Here is a 24,203-nt window from a genome sequence, read left to right as displayed (position 1 = left end):
ACTTTCACCACTTTTCATGCCTCGAATATGCTCCTGCAGCAGCAATATCGAGAGATGGGATTCAAAAAGTATTCTGAACTTATCTCACATCTTCTTGTAGCCGAGCAACATAATGGGCTATTAATGAAAAACCATGAAAGCCGACCTACTGGTTCTTGTCCATTCCCTGAAGTGAATGAGACGAACTTCCACCAAGCTAAGCGTGGAAGAGGACGTGGCCCCAGTCGTGGTCATGGCCGTGGTCGGGGAGGAAACTCTAATCGTGGTAATAATAATGCACCAAAGAACCCTCCTCACCACCAGCAGTGGAAAAGGAATGAACAAAAGCATGAAACGGTGCAAGCAGCAAAGTCAGAAAATGCATGTTATAGATGTGGAGGAAAAAGGGCACTGATCATGTACATGTCGTACGCCAAAGCACCTAGTTGAGTTGTATCAAGCCTCCCTAAAGAAGACAGAGAAAAATGTTGAAGCAAATTTTATTTCTGAAGATAATTTAGACTTCATGTATTTGGATGTAACTGATTACTTTGCACTCCCAGAAGGAGAAACAAGTCATGTGATCGGTAGTGAATCTGTAAAAATATAAATACTTTAATTTTGATTGTTTGTAGTAGATAGTATGATTATGCAATTGTTGTACATAAATAAAAGTTATGCTTTGATAATAATATTTACTATAATATATTTTATTTATGCATTTTAAAGAATATGGATAATCCTCAAATTATGTTTGGATCAAAGACTAATCATGAAGATATTTGTGTAATTGATAGTGGAACAACCCATGCCATATTCAAGGATCAAAAATACTTTTCTTATTTGTATAATAAAAAAGCAAATGTTTCAACAATTTCTGGTAATATAAGTTTGATTGAAGGCTCCGGAAGAGCCATTATATTTCTGCCTAAGGGAACAAAACTTATTATCGACAATGCATTGTTCTCCTCCAAGTCCCGAAGAAACTTGTTGAGTTTTATAGATATCCGCCGAAATGGGTATCATGTTGAGACAATAGATGAAATGAACGTGGAATATCTTTGTATTACAAAGAATATTTCTGTCCAAAAATGCATTGTAGAAAAGTTACCAATTTTATCTTCTGGCTTATACTATTCAAAAATTAGTACAGTTGAAGCACACACTATCGTAAACTAGAAGTTTACGGATTCAAATACTTTTGTGCTTTGGCACGGCCGTTTGGCCCATCCTGGATCAATAATGATGAGACAAATTACTGAAAATTCGAGTGGGCGTCCATTAAAGAACCTGAAGATTCTTACAAATAATGAATTTTCTTGTGATGCTTGTTATCAAGGCAAAATGATCACTAGACCATCACCAATGAAGGTTGGCATTGAATCCCCTGCCTTTTTAGAACGTATACATGGGAATATATGTGGACCTATTCACTCACTAAGTTGGCTGTTTAAATATTTTATGGTCCTAATAGATGCGTCTTCAAGATAGTCTCATGTGTGCCTACTATCATCTCGCAACCTAGCATTTGCAAAGTTATTAGCCCAAATAATTTGATTAAGGGCACAATTCCCCAATTATCCTATAAAGGCTATTCACCTTGATAATGCTAGAGAATTCTCATCTCAAGCTTTTGATGATTACTGTCTATCAGTTGGGATAACAGTTGAACATCCTGTAACTTATGTTCATACTCAAAATGGGCTTGCAGAGTTATTTATTAAATACCTGTAGTTGATAGCAAGACCACTATATATGAAAACAAAATTGCCCACTACTGTTTGGGGCCATGCTATCTTACACGCAGCATCACTTATCCGTCTCAGACCGACACATTATAATAAATATTCTCCATCACAATTAGTTTTTGGTCATGAACCAAATATTATCCATCTACGAATTTTTGGATGTGTTGTATATGTGCCAGTAGCACCACCACAGCGCAGTAAGATGGGCCCGCAGAGAAGGTTAGGAATATATGTTGGGTTTGAATCACCCTCTATTATTCGCTATCTTGAACCATTGACGAGAGATTTATTTACTGCTCGATTTACAGATTGTCGATTTGATAAAATAAATTTCCCACAATTAGGGAGAGAGAAAAAGGAAATCAAAAGAGAAATTGTGTGAAAAGTTTCATCATTATCTCACTTTGATCCACGTACCCCTATATGTAATCAGGAGATCCAGAAGAACATCCATTTACAGAATATAGCAAATAAAATGCCAGACACATTTACTGATTTGAAAAGGATAACTAAGTCACATATCCCTGCAGAGAATGTGCCTATCCGAATTGATGTCTCAGCAGGACCATCTATTAGCATGAGAGCTAGTGAACCTAAAGCACGCCTGAAGCGTGGTAGGCCTTTGGGTTCTAAGGATCGAAATCCTAGAAAAAGAAAATAGACAAATGATCAAAATGATATTATGAAGGGATCTCCTGAAGAGACCCAAGATCTGATTAGTTCTGAGATTCCTGAAGAAATCAATGAACTCGAGACTCAAGTGAGTGAGAAACTTTTAATAAGTTCTACTGGTGATGGGATTAATTTAAATCGATCTGAAATAGTGGTGGATAATATTTTTGCATATAATTTTGCACTTAACATTATGCAAGATAGTGAGAATCTTGAACCCCGATATGTCGAAGAATGTCGACAAAGATCTGATTGTCCAAAATGGCAAGAGTCAATTTAATCGGAATTGAAGTCACTTGCTAAAAGAGAGGTCTTTGGACCAGTAGTCCAAACACCTGCTGGTATAAAGTCAGTTAGTCATAAATGGGTTTTTGTGCGAAAAGGGAATGATAAGACTCGCCTTGTTGCACAAGGATTCTCACAACGACCTGGAGTCGATTATGAAGAAACATATTCACCCGTTATGGATGCCATAACATTTCGATATCTCATCAGTTTAGCCTTACGTGAAAGGCTTGAAATACATCTAATGGATGTGGTTACAGCTTATCTATACGGGTCACTTGATAATGAAATTTAAATAAAAATCCCTGAAGGGTTTAAAATGCTTGAAGCATATTCAAAATCTCGGAAAATGTACTCAATCAGATTACAAAGATCTTTGTACGGTTAACAATCTGGGTGCATGTGGTATAATCGCCTCAGTGAATATTTGCTGAAAGAGGGTTACATAAATGGTGTTATTTGTCCATGTATTTTTATAAAGAAAATGACTTCAGAATTTGTTATACTTGTTGTTTATGTTGATGACATAAATCTTGTTGGAACTCCAGAAGAGCTCCAAAAGGCAATTGAATATCTTAAGAAAGAATTTGAGATGAAGATCTTGGAAAGACAAAATTTTGTCTTGGTCTTCAGATTGAATATTTAGCAGACGGGATCTTTATCCATCAATCTGCCTATACAGAAAGGGTCTTAAAATGCTTTTACATGGACAAAGCGCACCCATTGAGTACACCAATAGTTGTTCGATCACTTGAAGTGAATAAAGATTTGTTCTGACCGCCAGAAGAGGATGAGGAACTCATTGGTCCCGAAGTACCCTATCTCAGTGCAATTGGTGCACTAATGTATCTTGCTAATGCTACAAGGCCTGACATAGCATTTTCTGTTAATTTACTAGCAAGTTATAGTTCTTCTCCTACACGGAGCCATTGGAATGGGATTAAACATATATTGCGATATTTAAAGGGAACTCTTGATATGGGTTTGTTTTATGCTAACAAAGATAGTGGCAGATCTTGTTGGTTATGCAGATGCAGGTTATTTATCTGATCCCCATAAAGCTAGATCTCAAACCGAGTACGTATTTACACGTGGAGGTAATATCATATCATGGCGCTCCACAAAGCAATCTATTATTGCTACTTCTTCAAATCATGCTGAAATAATAGCTATTCATGAAGCAAGTAGGGAATGCGTATGGTTGAGATCAATAATTCATTTTATTCGAGAAAAATGTTGTTTGGAATGTGAGAAAAGACCCACAATTTTATATGAAGACAATGTTGCATGCATAGCCCAATTGAAGGGAGGATTTATAAAAGGAGATAGAACAAAGCACATTTCACCAAAATTATTCTACACACACGATCTTCAGAAAAATGGTAACATTGATGTGCAACAAATCCGTTCAAGTGACAATCCGGCAGATTTATTCACTAAATCTTTGCCAACTTCAACTTTTGAGAAGATGGTATACACGATTGGAATGCGGAGACTCAAATATTTGAAACAAGGTTTTCATCAAGGGAGAGTAAAATACGCGATGTACTCTTTTTTCCTTACTAAGATTTTTTCCCACAGGGTTTTCCTTATAAGGTTTTTAATGAGGCAGCTAGAAATGCGTATTACTAAATATGTGTACTCTTTTTCCTTCACTAGGATTTTTCCCATTGGGTTTTTCCTAGTAAGGTTTTAACGAGACACAATACCTTTTAATGAACATCCAAGGGGGAGTGTTATGAAAATAATTATTGTGGATGTCCATTTATAAATCCGCTATAGATAATCTTCCTGAGGAAGATTATTCATTTAGTACTCTGTTGAAGTTTATCTACAAGCAACTGATACAGGCAGGTTACAAGCAGCTCAATGAAATGATTTACAACAGCTTCTTATTAAACAGGCAGGTTGCAAGCAGCTCATGCAGACAACTTACAAGTAGCTAAAAAAAAGTCTTGCAGCTACTTCCTGAAAAGCCTCGCAGCTGCTTCCTTTCTTCTATAAATAGAGGAGTTTTTAATTCATTATATATATAAGTTTGAAGTTTGAATAATATATCAGTTTCTTCCTATACTTGTCTTTACTTTATAGTCTTTATTTTATAACACGCTTGAGTTTATACAATCAACGTAGAGCTATTTTTCTTCTTACGACTTCTCCATGACTAACGAACAAAGCTTGTTTAGTCCTTGAACTGAACCTGTTGGGCTTCACAACTCAAGCTCTTCCTCATGGCAACTAAAGATGAGCCATCGGACGACGACGATGCAAAGCATGAAGACTTAAGTTTAATTTGTTCCTTCACATGGTTGCCCACCTGTGTGACTGAAACATGTGTAAAAATGTGTTTGCGTAGACGTTAAAGCACAAACGAAACAACCATTAACCGATAACAAGATACATTTTGGACTTGCCTTGTTAAACAAACTGAATTGGTGAAGCTGCAAATTTACAATATTCCTTTTTTCACTGTTGTCCCCTCATTCTTTCAACTAAATTTCTCCCCTTCTCTTCTATGTGACGTGCCCTCTCTTCAAGTTTCTCCCCCATTTTTTTTCCCAAACCAAGCATCCTAGCCCTTCTCCCTATTCTTGTAGACTTTGTATCATCTTCTCCAGTAATTTGATATTTTTCTGCAAGCAGTACCAGTTGTCGAGAAGGTGACTTGCATTCTATGTTCTCCTCTGTGCTCCTGAGGTGACCCACTTGCTGTTCCTCATGCTTCAATAACGGGGCTTTCAGTTCTTCTGAAGCCTGGTTACTTGTGTTAGGCTGCGCTATAGGAACTGATAAGGATGCATGTGGATCCAATGACTTGCTTTGCAGTGCAGACCATCCAACTTTTCTTGGCTTTTCTTGTTTGCCTTCGGCATTGCTAGTGGTACTTCCTGTATCTGGACTATGCGTAGGAACTGATAATAATGCCTGTGGATCCAATGACTTGCTTTGTTGATTAGCCCATCCTGTTCTTCCTGGATTTTCACTTTTGCTTTCAGCATTACCACTGGTGCCTCCCCTATCAACTTCAGTGAATCGTGTTGCATCCCCAGGTTGGGAGCTGGGTGCTTCTTGTCTGTTGGCATTATTACCTGCAGTTTCTCGATTAATCCATATAAATGGAGCAACTTGTCGGGGGACCCAGTCATCCTTTTCCGCCAACATGCATGGGATGCATACACTTTCACAGTTTGGAAGTACCAGTGTTTCACGAATAGCAACCTGCATTAGTTATGATAGCATCAGCTAACCCTCCGAAGGAAATTTCACCCATGTTTTGAGATCAGCACTAGGAGTATTAGTTACCATTTTAGCAAGTAATGTTGGCTATGGGCTACAAAAAGAGAACAATATAATTGAAAATATTGCATACACTGCTCTGTTGAATTTAAAGTAGATCAAATTCATTAGTAATTGGGAATGAAACAAGTTTAAATGTTTAAATAACAACTTACCAAAGAGAAATGATCTAACCACAAACTAGTTACGCTGGCTTAGTGTATTCAGCTTATGCATTCCAAGTTGAAGATTATAACCTGCCATCAATCTCTATCTTCTTGAATGAATGTCAGCAACTGAATCACTCCTGTCCCTCTACTTTCTGGTTCTTAAACAACCTTTCTTCTACAGTTTCCGACTAGACTCTACTTATTCTGTGACCGATTTTGAAATACAGAAATTTCAGGCAGACAATGTCTTTGGGGTCACATCGACTATGGAAGCTACAGCCACACAACACTAACGGAATCAGGAAGGAATAGGGTAACATATGGGAAGTAGCACCTAGGGCTCTTATGTGGAAAGGTTTGACGAAGTGGAAGATACTCTCTTCCATATTCAGTGCATTTTTCCGCTTTTTGTATATTTTTGGATTCATACGAAATATCCATTTATATAACTGGCTATATTTTCGTGGGAAGGGACTCTTTTGTATAGAGTTGGGATTTGACATGGAATCTATAATCAATCAACCATTATATCTTTTCATACGATGATTGCTAAGTACTTTTTTCCAATACTATCTATTTCCAAGACTTTCTCAAATAATCTTTTTTGAGTAAGAAGACTTTCTTAGAGCCCTTTCAGCCAAGCTGTCAAAAATTACTTATTTTGAAAAGTACTTTTGTTCAAAAGTGCTTTTCAAAAAAATACTTTTGGAGATTGGCAGTTTGTGTTTGGCCAATTTGTTTGAGAAATACTTTTTGCAATATTTGATAAGCAAATTGTGTTTGGCCAATCTTTTCAAAAAGTACTTTTGAGTGTCAAATTACAGTAAATGTTTAGTTTACAATTAGCATTATTTAAAAACAATTAAATATTTATTATAAAAGAATTTAATTAATTTTTTATTTTTATTTAATTAAAGTATAAAATATAAAATAATATATATTAAAGATTTTAATCAATATAAAATATAAGTACGTAAAAGCAATAATATTGGTAGGAACATATGTGCTTACAAATTACATGGATCAAAAAATACTACTATTAATTCTTGAAAAAAACAAACAAACTAGGTAGTATTGCGTTATGTCAACTATATTATATGTGTTGAGCTGTCTCACATCGGTGGGATTTGAGATCCTTAGTCTCTTTATAAGGTCTTGGGCAATCTTCACCTCGTAAGCTAGCTTTTGGGGTCAAGTTAGGCCCAAGGTCCATTTATCATGGTATCAGAGCAAGGCCCATCCCAATTATTGTTACCGATGTTAGGCACATCTCAATTATTATTACCGATGTTGGGTCCCCCTTTATGTTGTCAACGCTCCAGTTTGCAGGCCTGGGCGTGAGGTGGGATGTTTTGTCCTACATCGGTGGGATTTGAGGTCCTTGGTCTCATTATAAGGTCTTGGCAATCCTCACCTCATAAGCTAATTTTTGGGGTTGAGTTAGGCCCAAGGTCCATTTATCATATGCATGCATGCTAAAAAAAGAAGAGATCTATTTATGGTAAAGAGATTATTCTATATAGGAATAAGAGGAGAAGAACAAAAAGATGGTAAAAATAAAAAAGAGAAGAAAGGGATGGTAGAGATAAAAAAGTAAAGGTTAAATTAATAAGGGATAATTTAGGAAATATTATTTTATGGTAAGGATATTTTTGTCTTGAAAAAATTAATTTTTTGCTTCTGCTTTTGCTTCTTGGAAGAAGCTAGAATTGTTGTTGTTCAAAAGCACTTCTCCGTTTTGGCCTAACACATTGTATTTCCAAATAAGTACTTTTTTGGGCAAAAATAGCACTTTTAACCTCCCAGAAACTTGGCCAAACAGGCTCTCCATATTCTAGAAATTTTAGTTCTATTGAAGACGTAATTAAGTAAATAAAAGTGTGTTTTCTCTAACAGCTTAAAAAATGGATTTAAAGCTAGCGAAGTGTTGTACCTATTAAAGGTAAGAGATTTCAATCTTAATCACCCCATAATTGGTTTTTAATCATGCTAGGTCAACAGAAAGTGGTTAAATGAGAAGAGATGCAGACACATAATCAATTTGTAGCACAGATAACTTCTCAATCTGACCTTAAATCGATTGATTAGGAACGAAGAAAGATGCCCGCTTGAGATCTTATGCTCCCCAACAAAAGAGTCCAAATGGAAATCTATATCGGGCATCGACGTGAATCCGAACCATATTTGATCTGAAGGTGGTGGCTTTATGTATAGCCTCATAGTTCCTTGAATGGATGCAATCCTAATCCCCAGTGAGAGTGAAACCTGGAGAGTTTAAAGATTCAATGTTTAGGATGCAAAAGAGCTTCTTCCACAATTTGTTATAGTACAAGAAGAACAAGAAATAATATATTCAGAAATATTCAGAAACCAATAGTACTAATTTAGTATAGTGCACATTTTGATTGAGTTCACAAAATCTACAGGTTAAACTATGTTTATGGAACCAAAAGAATATTAATAGTACTGGAATCAAACTCCTTTTTCTGTGATCACCCCTTAAACAAGTCAGTGCAATGCTCAAACATGCTCCCCAGTGAAGAATTAAATTGCTGACACAGAATGATTCAGATTTAAGGATTTGATGAGGAAATGGTCTCCTATGGCCACTTACAATTTGATTAGAAGAAAATTACCTTTTCAGATCTCTTGTGTGTTATTTTCAGATCTCTTACGCGTAAAAATAAAGATCTCTCATGAAAAGACATAAAACAATCAAAACAAATTTGTAAAGGACTACAAAACCAATTAACCTGGATTTGATATAGTTGACCGTGACAGTGTAGTGATTTTGTCCCTCCCCTACGTTTTCTTTTTTCTTCCCCAAAAACCAAAAGGCGGGAATTAATTACTAATTAATAGAGTCAGCCCTAAAATAGTTCGGCAAAACAAGATGTTGCAGAGACATGATTTAAACCCGTCACCTCAACGTAATGAGCCTTGCGAGCTACCAAACTCTCTACCCTGTACCGAAGATAAGAACTGAAAACTAATAGATGAACAAGGAATAAATGTGCCCCTCCACCCTATCTATACAAATAGAATAACCCATTGCAACAAATAAAGGAATTGTTACCAACCTGTGAAACCTGTTTGGCAACAGAATTAAAGATGGACTTCCACCTAGACACTTGAGGTGACTCACTTGGCATGATATTCGAGCTTCTCATCCCATCTGAAAATTCACCTGATTAATGCACCTCAATTACTATCTAATACAAACAATTCTACTTTTTAAAATAGTGGACTATTCCCCCATAGATAACTATACAAATAACATTAAGTATGCCTAACCAAATTAACATATTATGATTGGAAATTCCAAATATTATAGAACATCAAAGAAAATAGTACCTTCGTTGGTTTGGTCAATCTTCTCAACATTCTCTTCAGACTGTTTTCCTTTTCCAAACTGCTCAAATCCTTCTAGTAAATCTGATTTGACATCATGACTGGCAGCGGAATCTTCTTCTGGTTCGTCCCCTTCAGGAAAATCAAGGTCCTGAACTGCAACCCTTGTCTCGACATCCAAGATTGCACCACCAGAATACTGAAGATCAATTTCGAAGGCCCAAAACTCATTCATGTCTGAGGGAAGAACCCTCATTGCACGTATGTAGGGAGGAAGGTTACCAATATTAACGGCAGTACAGGTCACTTCACCTATGTAACTGGGAATTCGTATATTGGACAGCGTTCTCTACAAGTAAGAACACACAGAATCATAGCTCAGTTAGATAAAGCAAATGTCTTTTTAATTTAATATAAAAATGGAACATAAAATGTCAGAATAAAACATACAAGCCTACGAAGCTTCAAATAAAGCATTAAAACAATTTCCTGCCATGATAACTTGAGTAGGAAGAGAAGAAAATATCAACCATTCCAGACACAACTTTCTAAAACAGAAAGATTGTATTATAAGGAATCAAATTCATTTTTTACTCAAACACTTCCTGCTGACAAAACTCAATTGCCAATTTTCCGCCTACAGAACTAATTGCAAAAAGATGTTTATATGCTTGAAAAGCAATACTTAGCAAATTATGATGTCAGTAACCGAAAGCTTAAACCAAGATACATACATCTCATAATGGAAAGGCAATAAAGATAACAAACCTGAATCCTGGCTTGCAAAGAGGTTCTCATCTGGTCATTTCTTTTGGCATCAAAAAACAAACGGGATATTAACAAATTCCAACAAAGGGTTCCTTCATCACCGAAAACCCTGTCATCAGAATCTGCATCAGAACTAACAGACATTTGACTCCGGCTTCCTGATCCAGTAGATGCCGATATAGATGAAGGCACTACAACATCCTTAGTAGAAAAATCAAGAGGTTTGCGTGTTGGAGCCGATTTAACACCAACACCAGCAAAAGCAAGGTCTTGGAAGGAATGAACTCTCTCACTTATCTTCCTTTCTTCATGGTCTGACGTTGAAATGAAGGTTCCCTTATTTTCCGGAGCATTCTTAGAAGCTTTCTTGCCTAGCTTTTTCAAAAATTGCCGAACTTTTGATGAGGAACCATCAAACTTACTTGATTTATCACCTAAATCAACACCAATGCTTGAATGTGGTTTCATAAATGAAGGATATCCTGCATTTAATGACATCAGGTAATTTTGAAACTCTATGTTCAACTTGGCAAACCACTTTAGTTTTTCTTTGTCCTCACAGGATGCAAGACGAAGGGATTTGCACCATGCTTCCTTCTCCCAGCATGTCTCAAGATAAAAGTAAAGTATTCTACTTCCTTCATATAAAGTTGATGCTCTGCTCTCTATTTTAATAGGATATCTTTTTGCCCTGTAAAATTGTACCAGATAACACCAATTGAAATCGTAAGTTATTGTTATTAAATCTTACATCTTTGTCAATGAAATAATTAGACAAACCACTAACTTAACTGGGTGCTAAAAACAATTTTAGAAAAAGATATAAGAGATTAACTTCTGCATAAAAAGTATACAGTATTACCTTCTCTACTGAAATTAATTTTTTTCTTAATTGATAACATCTCACGTTGTGGGTTTTTGTACTCCAATTTTCACAAACCACTTGAGAGAAAATGGAGCATTTCAATTATCCATGAATATATTTTATCAAAAAATTGTATATGAAATATGAATATATATTAAAGTCACTTGTTTGTAGGAAATAACTTATTTCTCACACTTTCTGATAAATTCCACCTGGTATTTTGTTCTTTATAAATTGAACAAGCTCCAAATTTCGAGGTAAGCACAACAAAACGAACTAACGATCTAATTGACATCCACCAATCTATGGTGAATATGACAACACCTAGCACGTAAAGTGAATAGTTAATATGCTCTCAGGGTCGACCACTTATTTTGAAGATTCAATATTGTCCAAAAAAAACTTGATTCTCCAACTTTGATCAGGAGAGGAGTAGGTCAAGCTCACCTAAAAGTTAGAAGACTAGTTTCTTGCAGCCCAAAATATTAGGGAAGCAATTTGGATTTACTCTGCAATTGTTCTGCATATATTTCTCCTGAGACATTACCAAATTATACATAGAAGTTCATGAATTAAACAAATGAAAGCAGCCTACAGTCACATGAATCACCGGTATTCAAGTAAGAGCAATAACAATCAGTATTTTAAGAAGTCAGGAATGACGCAAGATTCAGTTGAATGGAGCTTAAGAGGTGAGCGGGAAAAAGCAAGTGTTAAAATGCTAATCCATTTCTTTCTACCACAAGCAACAAAATTCAACCTCGAGTCTTCGTCACCAGGAAACCTCAATTCCATTTGCCATCTTCTCAAATAGCAAGGTAGCTAGATTATACCACATTCGTAACATTAGATATTATGCCTCCTTAAACCAGCCAACCAATAAATATGTCATGTAACACCAATTTGCAGAGCAACTTATGATGAATGATATCTCCAGTGATACTCATGCAGAAAATTTAAAAAATGAATTAAAAAAAAAAAGAAACATTACCCTCACATAAGAACCTAGACCTTATTATGGATGCATCAAGCCATCAACCCAATAAAGGAGAGAGACAGAGAGAGATAGAGCTGCCACTGGAACATTTCTTATGGTGCATAATGCAAGTCTGACATCCATCTTCAACCTAACTCAATGAAACCTAAGATTTTGCTAGGAAAAGGGAAGTCTATTATGGGCAAAAAGAAAGATCTGTTTACATTTGCTAAGCGGCAAGAATTTATCAATCAACTTCTTGACACTAGAGAAAAAGGATATTTGATTTCTATCTTCTGTATACTATTTCTAAAAAAATTCTTAGCTTTCTTATTAAATACACTCTGCAGTTATCCAAAAATCTCACAACCAGGATTTGAACTTCAAATACTATAATAAAAATTTTATTCTTTTACTAAATCCAGCACCAAATGACCAACCTACTTTCACCCAGTGATGCTACATACATACATACATACAACAACAACAACAACAACAACAACCCACTATAACCCCACAAGTGGGGTCTGGGAAGGGAAATGTGTACGCAGACCTTATCCCAACCTTGTGAAGGTAGAGAAGTTGTTTCCGATAGACCCTCGGCTCAAGGAACAATGACAAGAAAGCAACCAACCATAATAACAACAACAACAAGAAAAAGAAAAAGAAAGAAAAAACAAAGACTCACGTGTAATAACAAAGATCTAGAGATAAAAAAAATGCAAGAATAGAACTAATATTATTGGTAAGAATGACACAACATATAATAAAAGCATCTAGGAACAGGAAAATATAAGAATATTACTAATATTACCGGTAAGACTATCAGATTAACTCAGACTCAGACTACGAAGAACGCTTTGGGCTCATTTTTATGTCCACCCTAGCTTTCATGCAACCAGAATCACAGAGAAACGGACATAGCGTATATCTCAATTACAGCTAGAGACTAGGGAGGTCTTTTAGATCTGAGCCTTCAATACTAAGTTATGTACTATACTCTCAAAATTGCTAGAAGAGGAATAGGAGTGCAATATAAATCTTGCCAATGTACTGATGTAGGGTGGCAGTCCAACTTAAAAACACTTCAAAAGACAATAGTACTTCCAAAATTACCATTTTCTAGAGGATAAGCTTGAAGCAGAAACAGCTGCTATCATGCAACCTTTGAGTAAAATTTCTACATGGGAACCATCTGACTCTGTTAGGACGAGATAATGGTCCTTGATTTGGGCAAATTTCTGAGTAGGTGTAACCTCTAAGATCTCTTTCTTGACCTTTTGCTGCTTCAAGGCTTTATCCACAGGAAAAGCCTTTGGTAATCTTTCAGATTCTAGAACCCAGACTATCCCCTGGAAGACAGAACAGAAGCACAATACGATAAGTTGAAACAGATCGAGTCCATTTGGGAAAATGTGAAAGGTAACTGAATAGATAAACAAAACTCAAATCTTACAGCAGAATGTGAGCTTGTGAGCAATTATCAGTTTATCCCCGAACACATATCTCAGAGCAAAATTGTGAAATAGAAACATTTTTATCAAGATATTATAAAATAACAAAACTGTGACAAAGAAATATCTTCTTAAAGTAAGAATAATATCCTAAACAGTCTGAAAAAGAAACATATTTCAAAATTATACCATGAGCTTGAATATAACAGCAGATCTGAACTGATAATCTCTCTAGCACATCCTATCATGTTTCGCTAATGGGAAATAATGATGTGATCTCCTCCCACTTTCTAGTAGAAAGAAGCTTGAGGACCAGTGAGAAATTGAAACCACTTGTAGGACAACTATTATATTGTCTGAAGTTTCCTAAGATGTAATTTTCTACTCTTCTGCCTTTTCAGTGATAGAACATTTAAATCCTCTCAAAGAACATCTTTTCCTTCTCTTCGGAGAAGGGGAAGATGACGGAATGCTATTTGTTATCCAAGTTTACAAATAATATTATTCGTTAACTAATCTTCTAATCAAGAAAGGCCATAAAGCTGAAACTTGGCCTTCTTGGGCCTGTTGGTTTGATTTCGAAGAATATATTTGGAATATGGTCTCAGGAAGCACTTTTAGTGTTAAAGAACCTAAATTATTATATATTGAATTGAGATGGGTCTAAAAAGAGAATGGCTAGTGAGATTTATATAGCAACTCCCATTAGCTCGGAATTGAGGCATAGTTGCTGTTAATGTTGTTCTCAAGAAGCACAAGAATCCACTTGTATGTTTCAGTTGTACAATGATGGGATGGTTTTCACCAGATAAGTGTTTGACAATGAGAACTCAGGCAATTCCGATCTTTACCGACCTCTGATCATTCACTTGTTTAGTCTTATCCAACACATGCTTAGATCTTACCAGCCTTAAATCTCTACTCCGTCGAAGATGAAAAAGACACTGCACTCCGACGCCCTATTAGGGAGGAAAGTTGAGTACTTTTAGTGTCAAAAACCACTTTGCAGGTGTTCGACGTTCTACGGAAAAAGCGCTTTTGAGAAAGCACCAATATTTGATACGTAAATAACCTACTTCTTTGGAATAAAAATATAGGCATAATTTTAAAAATACTTTCCCCACTGTCAAAGCAAAGTTGCAATATTTATGTCTAAGTTAACTTCTAGTTAATTAAATGCCAAAAGTACATTATAAATTGTACACTTATTGAAGTATTTCACTGCTTCTACAAAATCCTATGGCACATCCAAATGATTCCAACGCATATACCTTAACCACTTGAATTTTTCCGGTAATAAAGCCTTTTAGATTACTTTTACCTCAATGTTCAATTCTTTAATTTCAACGGTGTAGCTCAACCTCATTCTACAGCCCTTTTTTCAAAACTGAAACAAAACCAATATTAGTTCTCCTGTTAGCATATTAATGAGAAAGACCCAATTTTCACCAGTCAAAGTTACCTCAAAACAAGCCTAAACTGCTCGTTACTTTCAAATCCAGTTAATTCAAACAATAATGAATTTGTAGAAGTTATTGAAGTAAACACCCCTTTTATTCCATGTACAAGTATATAGAAGGTTAGGCATGTACATCAATAGCCTTAAGTGTTATCTAGACAGACCTAAATAGACTCTATGAATTTAAACCATATTCAAAATACTTATGTGATCTATGCATTCAAGTGTCCAAATTACATTCTATCTTCTCCCTCAGTTTGAGCAAGAGGAAGTACAATGTCAAGATTTAATGTAGCATATAAAATCTAAACTGTGACAAAAGTTTGATGAAGATGTCTACTATCCAATTTGTCCATAGCGATACATTTCCTAATAAGGTTACCACTTGCTACTTACGAGGAAGGGAACCACAAAACCTCATCTGTAACAGTATATTCAGCCTCAGAAATAGGAGGAGAAAGTGTGGGTTGTGTCTTGATCTCCTAAGGAATTAAATCTCACCAAAAGAAACAACAATAACGAGTAACCAAGTGACGAGTAACAAGACAACCAACCCAATCAGCATAAGGGACGCATGCAAAGTTAGGGTACACTTATATTTATTCAATTATGTCTAAACAAGCTCCCTCACGTGCAGACTTGATTCTTGTTCTTTTAAATTGTATCAAGCATGTGGAAATACCTTTCTTCATAATAGAAACACACACTTTGTATTCAATGTACAAGTACATATGTCATATAGAAGGTTTAGGAGCGGATCTTGACTTTAAGATATGGGTTCGGCAGAATCCAATTAAAAAAAAAAAAAAAAAAATATATATATATATATATATATATATATGTATATGTGTATGTATATGTGTATGTATGTATGTATATATGTATGTGTATGTGTATATGTGTATGTATGTATGTATGTATATATGTGTGTGTCAGGAAAAGCGTATTCAACACATACAGGCTCAGGGAAAGCATCCTATACTTGAGATAAGTGAGCACAAGAGCTTGTAATAAATGCTTTTATTATTACTTGAAACAATATTTATTACGCTTAATCCTTTGCCCCATTCTTTGATATGCCTCCCTGCCGATCAAGGAGCGAGGCTGCTCATGATAACTTTAGCTTTAAGCTGCTATCATTTGGTTAGGATAGGTCAAGTTCTTTCGATCGCTTTCTTTAGACGGTCTTCCTTTATCTTTCCTAACATTCAGAGTGTTATGGTTTGAGATGAGAAAGGAGCACTGGCCGAACACAATGAATAAGAAATTAACAACAAAGGGAATCAATGATTCTTATTCGACCGAGTCCTAGCTAGAAAGATGTAGATTACACACTTCGAAGTAAGCCTATGGGTTATTTCGGAGCTTGCTAAAAATCCACTAGATATGTACAAAAACTAAATTTAGAAGCCAGTTACTAGCACTTGAGGTCACTGTCCTATAAGTCGGAATTCACAAAGTTCAAATTATGGATCTGCCTCTTAAAAGGTTAGGGATGTAAATAACTAGCCTTAAGTCTTATCTACATATATCCAAATAGACTACATATACCATATTCAAAATACATCTATCTACTTATACATTCAATTCCTCAAATTATATTCCACCAATGTCCCCTAATAGAATACAATAGGTCAATAGTCATTCAAAAACACACACACGCACACAAATGGGGTCAAGAAATCACACTTCCTTTGTTCCAAAATGTCTGACACTTCTCATTTCCGAGATTCAAACTAATTGCATTTGACTAACATTTTGAAATGCATTTATTCACTACTTAGATAAGGGAGTAATAGCTACTTATATACTTCTCATATAGTTTCCAAATACTTAACATTTAATTTTAATGAAGAGTTTAAGTTATATACAATTATACACTATCAGTGTAAAAAATTTTATATACTATCATGTCACGTTTACCGATTATATCTCGCTTTTTGGATGACCTAATTCTTTACAATGAGAGTGTATATTACTTAAACTCTTAAAAAGATGAATTGATCTAGTAAATTTAGATTCCATATTGACTCTCTGCAAACCAATTTTAGCGGAAAGAGTACATGATATGTTGGCACGGGTCAAAAACTGAGCAGCATAAATATTAAGCAAGTAAAATGACATGCCTGCTTTTGGTGCAAAGAGAAATCGAAGTCCCCGTCCGGTTTTGCTTTATCCACTTCACGAGCCACTCTACGGTTCAACCAGCGAATCAAAAGCACCACTCCCACAGCTTCCACTGCAAGGACCGTTACAGCTCCCAGAACAAACACTATAAAGAGCAGCAACATTTCTTTTTCTTTCTCCAAAATGAACAACCACTAAGATATCGCGCTGTCACAAATCCATTTTTACAGAAATAATTTTGACCAAGATGAAGAGTGGATTTGAGAGAAAGAGGAGCGAATATAAGTCACCCAAAATTAATTACGAAGGAACGGTTTAACTAGTTAAACGAAATTCGCGGATAAAAGTACTGTTCAAAGCAAAGTGGCTGACCAACCTCTCACTCAAACGCGTTTGTGTAGTTCGTTTTTGCGATCAAATTGTAGTATTTTCATAAGTCATAAAATAGTCTATTTGAAAAAAATTAAAATAAAATATTCTACTGGTGAGAAAGACATTACTATTTTACGATTTTTCATTTATTGTAATTCCACCGGTGTGGTCCATGCTTGGTTCTATCTATTGTAATTCCACCGGTGTAATTCCTATCATTCTTACCTGTCGGCCTGGCCCAAATCAGGAAAAAGCCCACTTAACCAGAGATTGACTAATTAATGAATTGTTTTTTCTATACAATATATGAAACTTATTTATTAAATTTGTCCAACTATTATATATTACCCACCCTAAATAAATTTTTGTTACAAATTATATATTAAATGTCCTTCCAGCTGTGGGCTTTTTTAATTAGACGCGTGATTCAAGCAGCAAAATAATTTTCGATTACAAAATAGATATGCTACAATCTACAAACAATATAATACACAATTGACGATTTTTCTACAGTATCTACCTCTATCGAAGATTTTTTTCTGCTTCTACATCAAAAACGCAATAAATTCAAAACAAAATTCTTATAGAAAACACTGGTTGCACTTGAATGTGAAGCGTGATTAATCAGCTCTAAACATACAGCAGATTTCTATACAATTTGACGATAATAAATTATTTTTCCAAGTTTGAAATTATTTCAACAATTGAATTTCAATGGCAACATTTGCGATTATGCTTCAACACAATGGTCACGGTATGATTTGTATATATTTTGTATGTGGTGTCTTCTTCTTCTTCTTCTTCTTCTTCTTCTTCTTCTTCTTCTTCTTCGAGTTTCAATCTGAAATTCAGCTAAAATCAAGTCTAATCTTCATCAAACACCCTCAAAATTGAGATATAAACTCCAAAGAATATTCTCAATTATTTGTAAAAACACTCAATCCAAACAAATAATAGTTTTTGAAAAGCCAAATTCGAATTCAAAGTTTCGAAACTTTTTAATAGTGGAGAGTCAAACACCTTCAAAATTTATTGATTGACAATTTCAATTCGACAACCAATTATGCAACATAAAAGGAATTTGTTAAGTTAAAACTGTTACACTCCATGCTTTCGTACGTAAGAGTACGTTGTAAGTCAATTGATGTAAGCTCAGAAATAAAATCATCTTTGAAAAGTTTATAAAGTTAGTTAATCATGTTACCTTGGAGGTTACAAATCTTTAAAATCATGGATAACAAGTACCAAGAGGGTTGGAAAGCTTAGAAGCTAAACGAAAAATAAGTTTCATCGAAAATATATAAGTTTGGAATGTTATAACATGCACTTTGGGGTGAGACAAGGGTTCTTAACGTGATAAGGAGGTTAAATTATGAGTTGTTTTAGGCTTATGATAGTCTTTTGTTACGTTTTGAAGTCAAGCAAGTTGTGAAATAAAAGTTGGCAAATGTCATCACAAGTTACATTCATAAATGTGCTGAAACTTAGGTCAAATATAGCAGAGCTTTTATCCCAATATACTTGAAATTACGGGATGCTCCACATATCAAATTGAATATCTACGAGTCTAGTTTCTAACTCATTAAACCGTTTGTCGATACGACATCGGAGTAGAGAGATATTTTCAGTTTCTTGAGACTACGCATACGACATAGGTGATAAGTAGGTGTGTCACTGAAACTTTTTGAGCAATACATTCTGTGTGTTATATAAGGTCTTTTTAGGACATATTATATACCAAATTGAAGGTATTGGAATGTAATTTCAAATACTCTTAACCGTTCGTTTATAAGACATCCAGATAAAAACATATAAGCGTCGAAAGAAGGGCCAGTGATAGGGTACCAAGCTAGCACCCCTTTGACTTTTCAAAAGTTGATATATTAAGGTCTTAGATCGTATTTATCTTCATTTTTCCATAGCACACGACCATAGAACACCCATAAACATATCCTTAATCTCTCTTCTAGGTTTCAAAGAAGATTAACATCCCGGGTATAAAATCAAGAAGCGATAACATTAGAACGATCCCTACGACGTAAGTATCGCTATACCGCCTCTCTTTTTCTTTATTGTTTGAGTTCTGGAAGGTAATTCATAGTTAATAAAATGTCTAATTTATGTATTTAAGTTTTTATATATCAATTAAGGTTGATAAATTTGTTTCCTAATAGTTTGAACTCACAGGACGATGATCGAAATTCGTGAGTTCGATTTATTTCGCTTTCAGTAGACTGTTATGTAGTCCACTCATGTTGGCCTATTGTGCTGCTGATTTATGGATTTTGGAAGGATGAAGGGCATGGAGAAATGCCACACATGGTAGGGTAGTAGGTTGGTTGTTCGTCGTTGCAATTTCAGGCTAATTGATAACTTGTTGATTGGGTGTGTTATGGTATATTTGGGATTTTTTGTTGTATTGAGGGTCCCGAATTGTAATTGGGTTGTTTTTGAGCTTCTGATTGTATTGTGTTTGTATCTCGCCTATAGTAGGCTTGATGGAGCAGTAAAATCAGGGAAAATACTGCCCGTTTTATTTTAGAATCGAGTTATCGTTTGAGATACATGATATACTAGTGCCATCTAAGTTGTACATGTATTTCTTTGTTATATAGTTGGCACGCTAATTGTCGTAAGCTTGTTGTTGAGTTGCATTGACGACTTGAGGTATGTTAAGGCTATCCCTTCTTTTCTTTTGGCATGATCCATATAATACAAACGAAACGAGCAAATGCGGAACTTTTACAAATTACTCTATTCTTAGAAGTACTGGGGTTGCCTATGTTCTTGATTCCCCATATGTCCTACTATTATATCTTTTGTTCACGGGTCTCAAAAAAAATACGTAAGTTGATAAAGTTTATTTGAGAGATCTTATTGACTTACTTCATTATGCATTGCATCCATTTATACATGTATATTGACCCATGACTAGATGAAATTATATACGCATATATTATATGTATATGGGGTATGGGAAAAGGTTATGGCGTTATATACGCACCACCACCTGATCAGCTGGTATACGTTGATGATTTCGCCCACAGAGGCCGGAATGATATGATGGGATGCCCTCAGAGGCTTGATGATATTATGTACACATATACCTATGCATGATATGACATTTATATGCACATGCATGACATTATAAATGTTTCATGATTCACAAAGCTATTCAGACTTACAGGTTGAGTCCTTTACTCCATGTTTCTTTCATGTTTTTTTATATACTACTTTCATGCCTTACATACTCGGTACTTTATTTGTACGGACGGCTCTTTTGCCTGGGGATACTGTATTTCATGCCCGCAGGTCCCGATAGACAGGTTGACAGTCCTCCTAGTAGGCTACCAGCTCAGCGGAAGGTGTTGGTGCACTCTACTTACTTCGGAGTTGCCTATTTGGTCAGTATGATTTGGACATGTATTTATTGGTATGGCGGAGCTCTATCTCGACCTTTATGATATTTTTGTACTCTTAGAGGCTTGTAGACAGATTTCATGTATATGGATACTTGTATGACCTTGTTGGCCTATGGTTTGAGTGTACAAATGATCATGCCGGCCTTGTAGGCCCGTATGTCACATGTATAAGTTTCTATATCATGTTGGGTCGTCCTACGTCTAATATTCCCTTATGTTTTATTCCGGTTATCTTATGACGGCCCTTCTGGCCCACTTACCCATGGCGGTATGATAAGAAAGATATGTTACGTTGGTACTCAGTTGTGTAAGGCATCGGGTGCCCGCCGAGGCCCAGCAGTTTGGGTCGTGACAAAAGTGGTATCAGAGCAGTTATGTCCTAGGGAGTCTACAAGCCGTGTCTAGTAGAGTCTTGTTTATGGGTGTGTTGTGCACCACACTTATAAGTAGGAGGCTACATGGAATTTAAGATTGTCACTCTTTCTTTTTACTCTAGATCATGTGTTAGAGCTCAATTGTAAGAATTCAAACTCCTAAATTCTATTTTATTCGTTATACAAGGATACATATATCCAGAAAGACAGTTGGTAAGAGATTGAATATGGTTGTGGAAGAGTTGAGTAAGAGGAACTCGATTTTTCATCATACTTATGATAAGTAAATATAAGGTCTTCAGCATATCATGTGTGTACTAAGACGTGTAAGCTTCTTGATAAGGAGTACTAAGGCATGGATATCTATCCACCCTTGTGGTAAAAAGCAATGAGAGAATAAGAAGGTAGATACAAGTTTCAACAAGTAAAAGAAGCAAGGTGAAGAAGGGTACGAAGTACCCAGTTAGTGAAGATTATCAGTTTTTACAATTCAGGCAGAGAAATATAAGCGTTTTGAGTTACTTAAACAGTAATAGAGATATATACAATTGACCATACCCATCTCAGTTATGCCCTATGAGAGCTAACAAATATAGTTTAAGAGAAGGATGGGATATCGGGATCCAGCTAGGGTTAGAGTAACCCAAAATTGTGGATGGATTGTTATAATTAACTCACATTTTTGAAGGATATTGCAAACATGGTAATAGTTCTCCTTGTGAGACACCCAGATGGTGCACTCTAGAATAGTACAGTTAGATATGAATACTAGAATGTTCAGAAATTTCAGAAGATAGGCAGTGGAATCCTAGAAGGGATAAATTTTTACATTAGTATGACTCCCTTCCCTAGAAAAAAAAAGAGAGAGAATGTCAGGCGACCCGAAGAGACAGTGGATAGAGCAAGGGGAGCTAAAAGAGAAAGAATATTTTGTTGAAGTTTTCAAAATAAAGTGATAGACATAAATATTAGCAGGAGAATAAGAAGAGAGTAAATGAAGTATTATGAGTAAAATGTGATAAATGGGGTGATAACGGTAAATCAAACTATGACAGGATTACAGAGTCTATAGTTAAGTGAAGGAAAATATAAGAGGTTACATGCCTTGAGACAATAAAAGAGTATAAGCCATAAATTCATATCCCCATTTCGAGAAATGAGTTGGTGACTCCAACGTGATTACCAGAAGAAAAAGTTAGACCCTCGGAGTAATAGAAATTAGTATGGGCTAGTGAACAAGAAATATGAACATGAATTCAGGACCGAAGGATTTGATAATAGTCGACATCGTGATAATTTCATAGATCGCGTTCCGGCAATAATAGAATGGACAATAGAAGAATAACCTTTAAAGGTCATTTAGGAATACGCTTCCCTAAAGCAAGCACTGTGAGCAGAGTTAGGCTTAAGGGACTAAGTGTGCCAGTTACACTTGGTGTCACCTTCGTGCGTAAGAAATTCAGTTATCCTTGGTATAGAAGGGTTACCACAAGATTAGTAAGATGTCAGTGAAGATGTGAAAAGACGACAAAGATGATGAGGCGAAAGGAATGAGATTGCATTTATTCAGATCCCATGGATATGTTACGACTCTAGAATATTATGCAAGAATGACACCAGGTAAAGGAAGTAAGGGTTCCCGCCCGGGATGTTATTGATAAATAAGTGCAAATAAACACTTGATACATAAGGAGCCAATGCGAGAGGTAAGTTCAAACAAAGGACGTATCCCAAGGGAGATTAAGCGGAATATAGATATGAGAATAGACCAACGAGTAGTTAGTAGTTGATTCACGAAGAGTCTAGTTATGGCTAGACAAGAGGATACAGACAAATCAGCAGATTGTGCAAGATAAACATAGTGAAATCCAACATAGGGAATTCAGTCTCGCAAATATGATGGCTTCGTGATCCTTGAGAAATATTCAGATAATAGTTAGTAGTTGGGGTTGTTAAAGGTACTGTATAGGTGTTACGAAAATAAAAGACGGTGCCACTGAGAAAACAGTCAAAAATTTCAGCTCAAAAGCAACCCTACAAGCACAAGGGCGCAGAGGTAAGTAACTAAGGATAATTATAGGCGAGTAAGAACATCAAAAATATCTTCAGGTATACGGTGTAATAAGCGTGCAGCTTTACAAGAATCAGAGTATCTCCCCTAAGTACTACCACAAAAGACTAGCTGAGGAAATAAGGAAGAAGGCTTCAACCTAAGCAAAGTAACTTGAAGACGAAATGGTCTTGTAATAACAGTTTCACTACAATATTGTATGCACTTCATAAGAAAGTGGCACCTATCGTGGCTAATGAACGGGAAAAAGAAAAAAAAAATCAAAAGCTGATATTTGAGATCATATGAGTTACAGGAAATTCCAGCATTTGTGGGCAACGAGATAAGCCATGTATTCATGCAACAAGTGGCAGAACAGCCATGAAAAGTAATTGCTTATGTTTAAAGACAACTGAGAAGGCACGAAAGAAAATCTATGGTGCTAACAATTTAAAGGAAGATTGCAAGTAGTATGAATAGATATATGTAGGTCGCAAGCTAAAGTATGGTAGAGTGACAAGGGTTTAGGTAGATAGGAGTAAAGATAAGAAAAGGTGAGTGAGAAGGTGACGAGAATAGGTAAGGCCTCGGGATTAAGCCCAATATTTGATAGTTTTTATAAGTTATAGAAAGCTCAGTATAGCATAAATGAACTCAGAGGAGTCTAAGACTATGAGCATTTAGAAGAGATGAAATGTTCCCCTGGTAGTAGAATAAGGGTATAATTGTGATTGATAAGAGGATGACGTTTAGGCCTTTGATTGAGTAATAATTTAAAGAAAATGGACTTCATAAATTGCATGGGATTAGAATATCCTTATAAGATGAATCATGTTGGGATGCCATGAAATACGG

General features: G+C 35.7%; 1 protein-coding gene across 6 annotated transcripts; it reads right to left on the bottom strand.

The window, feature by feature from the left end:
- Positions 1-4,624: 4,624 nt before the first annotated feature.
- LOC107772136 (uncharacterized) lies at positions 4,625-17,556 on the bottom strand. 6 transcript variants are annotated; one of them, XR_001644990.2, is made up of 8 exons: positions 17,130-17,556; positions 13,207-13,442; positions 10,250-10,940; positions 9,485-9,830; positions 9,211-9,317; positions 8,201-8,395; positions 5,099-5,903; positions 4,625-5,009 (listed from the first exon to the last, which is right to left on the bottom strand). XR_001644990.2 is itself a non-coding variant. In XM_016591621.2 (7 exons), exons 1-7 carry the CDS (start codon positions 17,292-17,294, stop codon positions 5,151-5,153), a joined length of 2,493 nt encoding a protein of 830 aa, XP_016447107.1. In that variant the 5' UTR covers positions 17,295-17,556; the 3' UTR covers positions 4,625-5,150. The 6 variants fall into 6 exon arrangements, 2 of the variants coding, with proteins under 2 accessions (XP_016447107.1, XP_016447108.1); XR_001644989.2 differs by having other exon boundaries at positions 4,625-5,001; XR_012704798.1 differs by having other exon boundaries at positions 9,211-9,305.
- Between the last annotated feature and the right edge of the window lie 6,647 nt (positions 17,557-24,203).

Source organism: Nicotiana tabacum, chromosome 22, assembly GCF_000715075.1.
Source record: "Nicotiana tabacum cultivar K326 chromosome 22, ASM71507v2, whole genome shotgun sequence".
NCBI lineage: Eukaryota > Viridiplantae > Streptophyta > Magnoliopsida > Solanales > Solanaceae > Nicotiana > Nicotiana tabacum.
The sequence above is the reverse complement of the archived record's forward strand: the minus strand, read 5'-3'. Positions and strand labels throughout refer to the sequence as shown.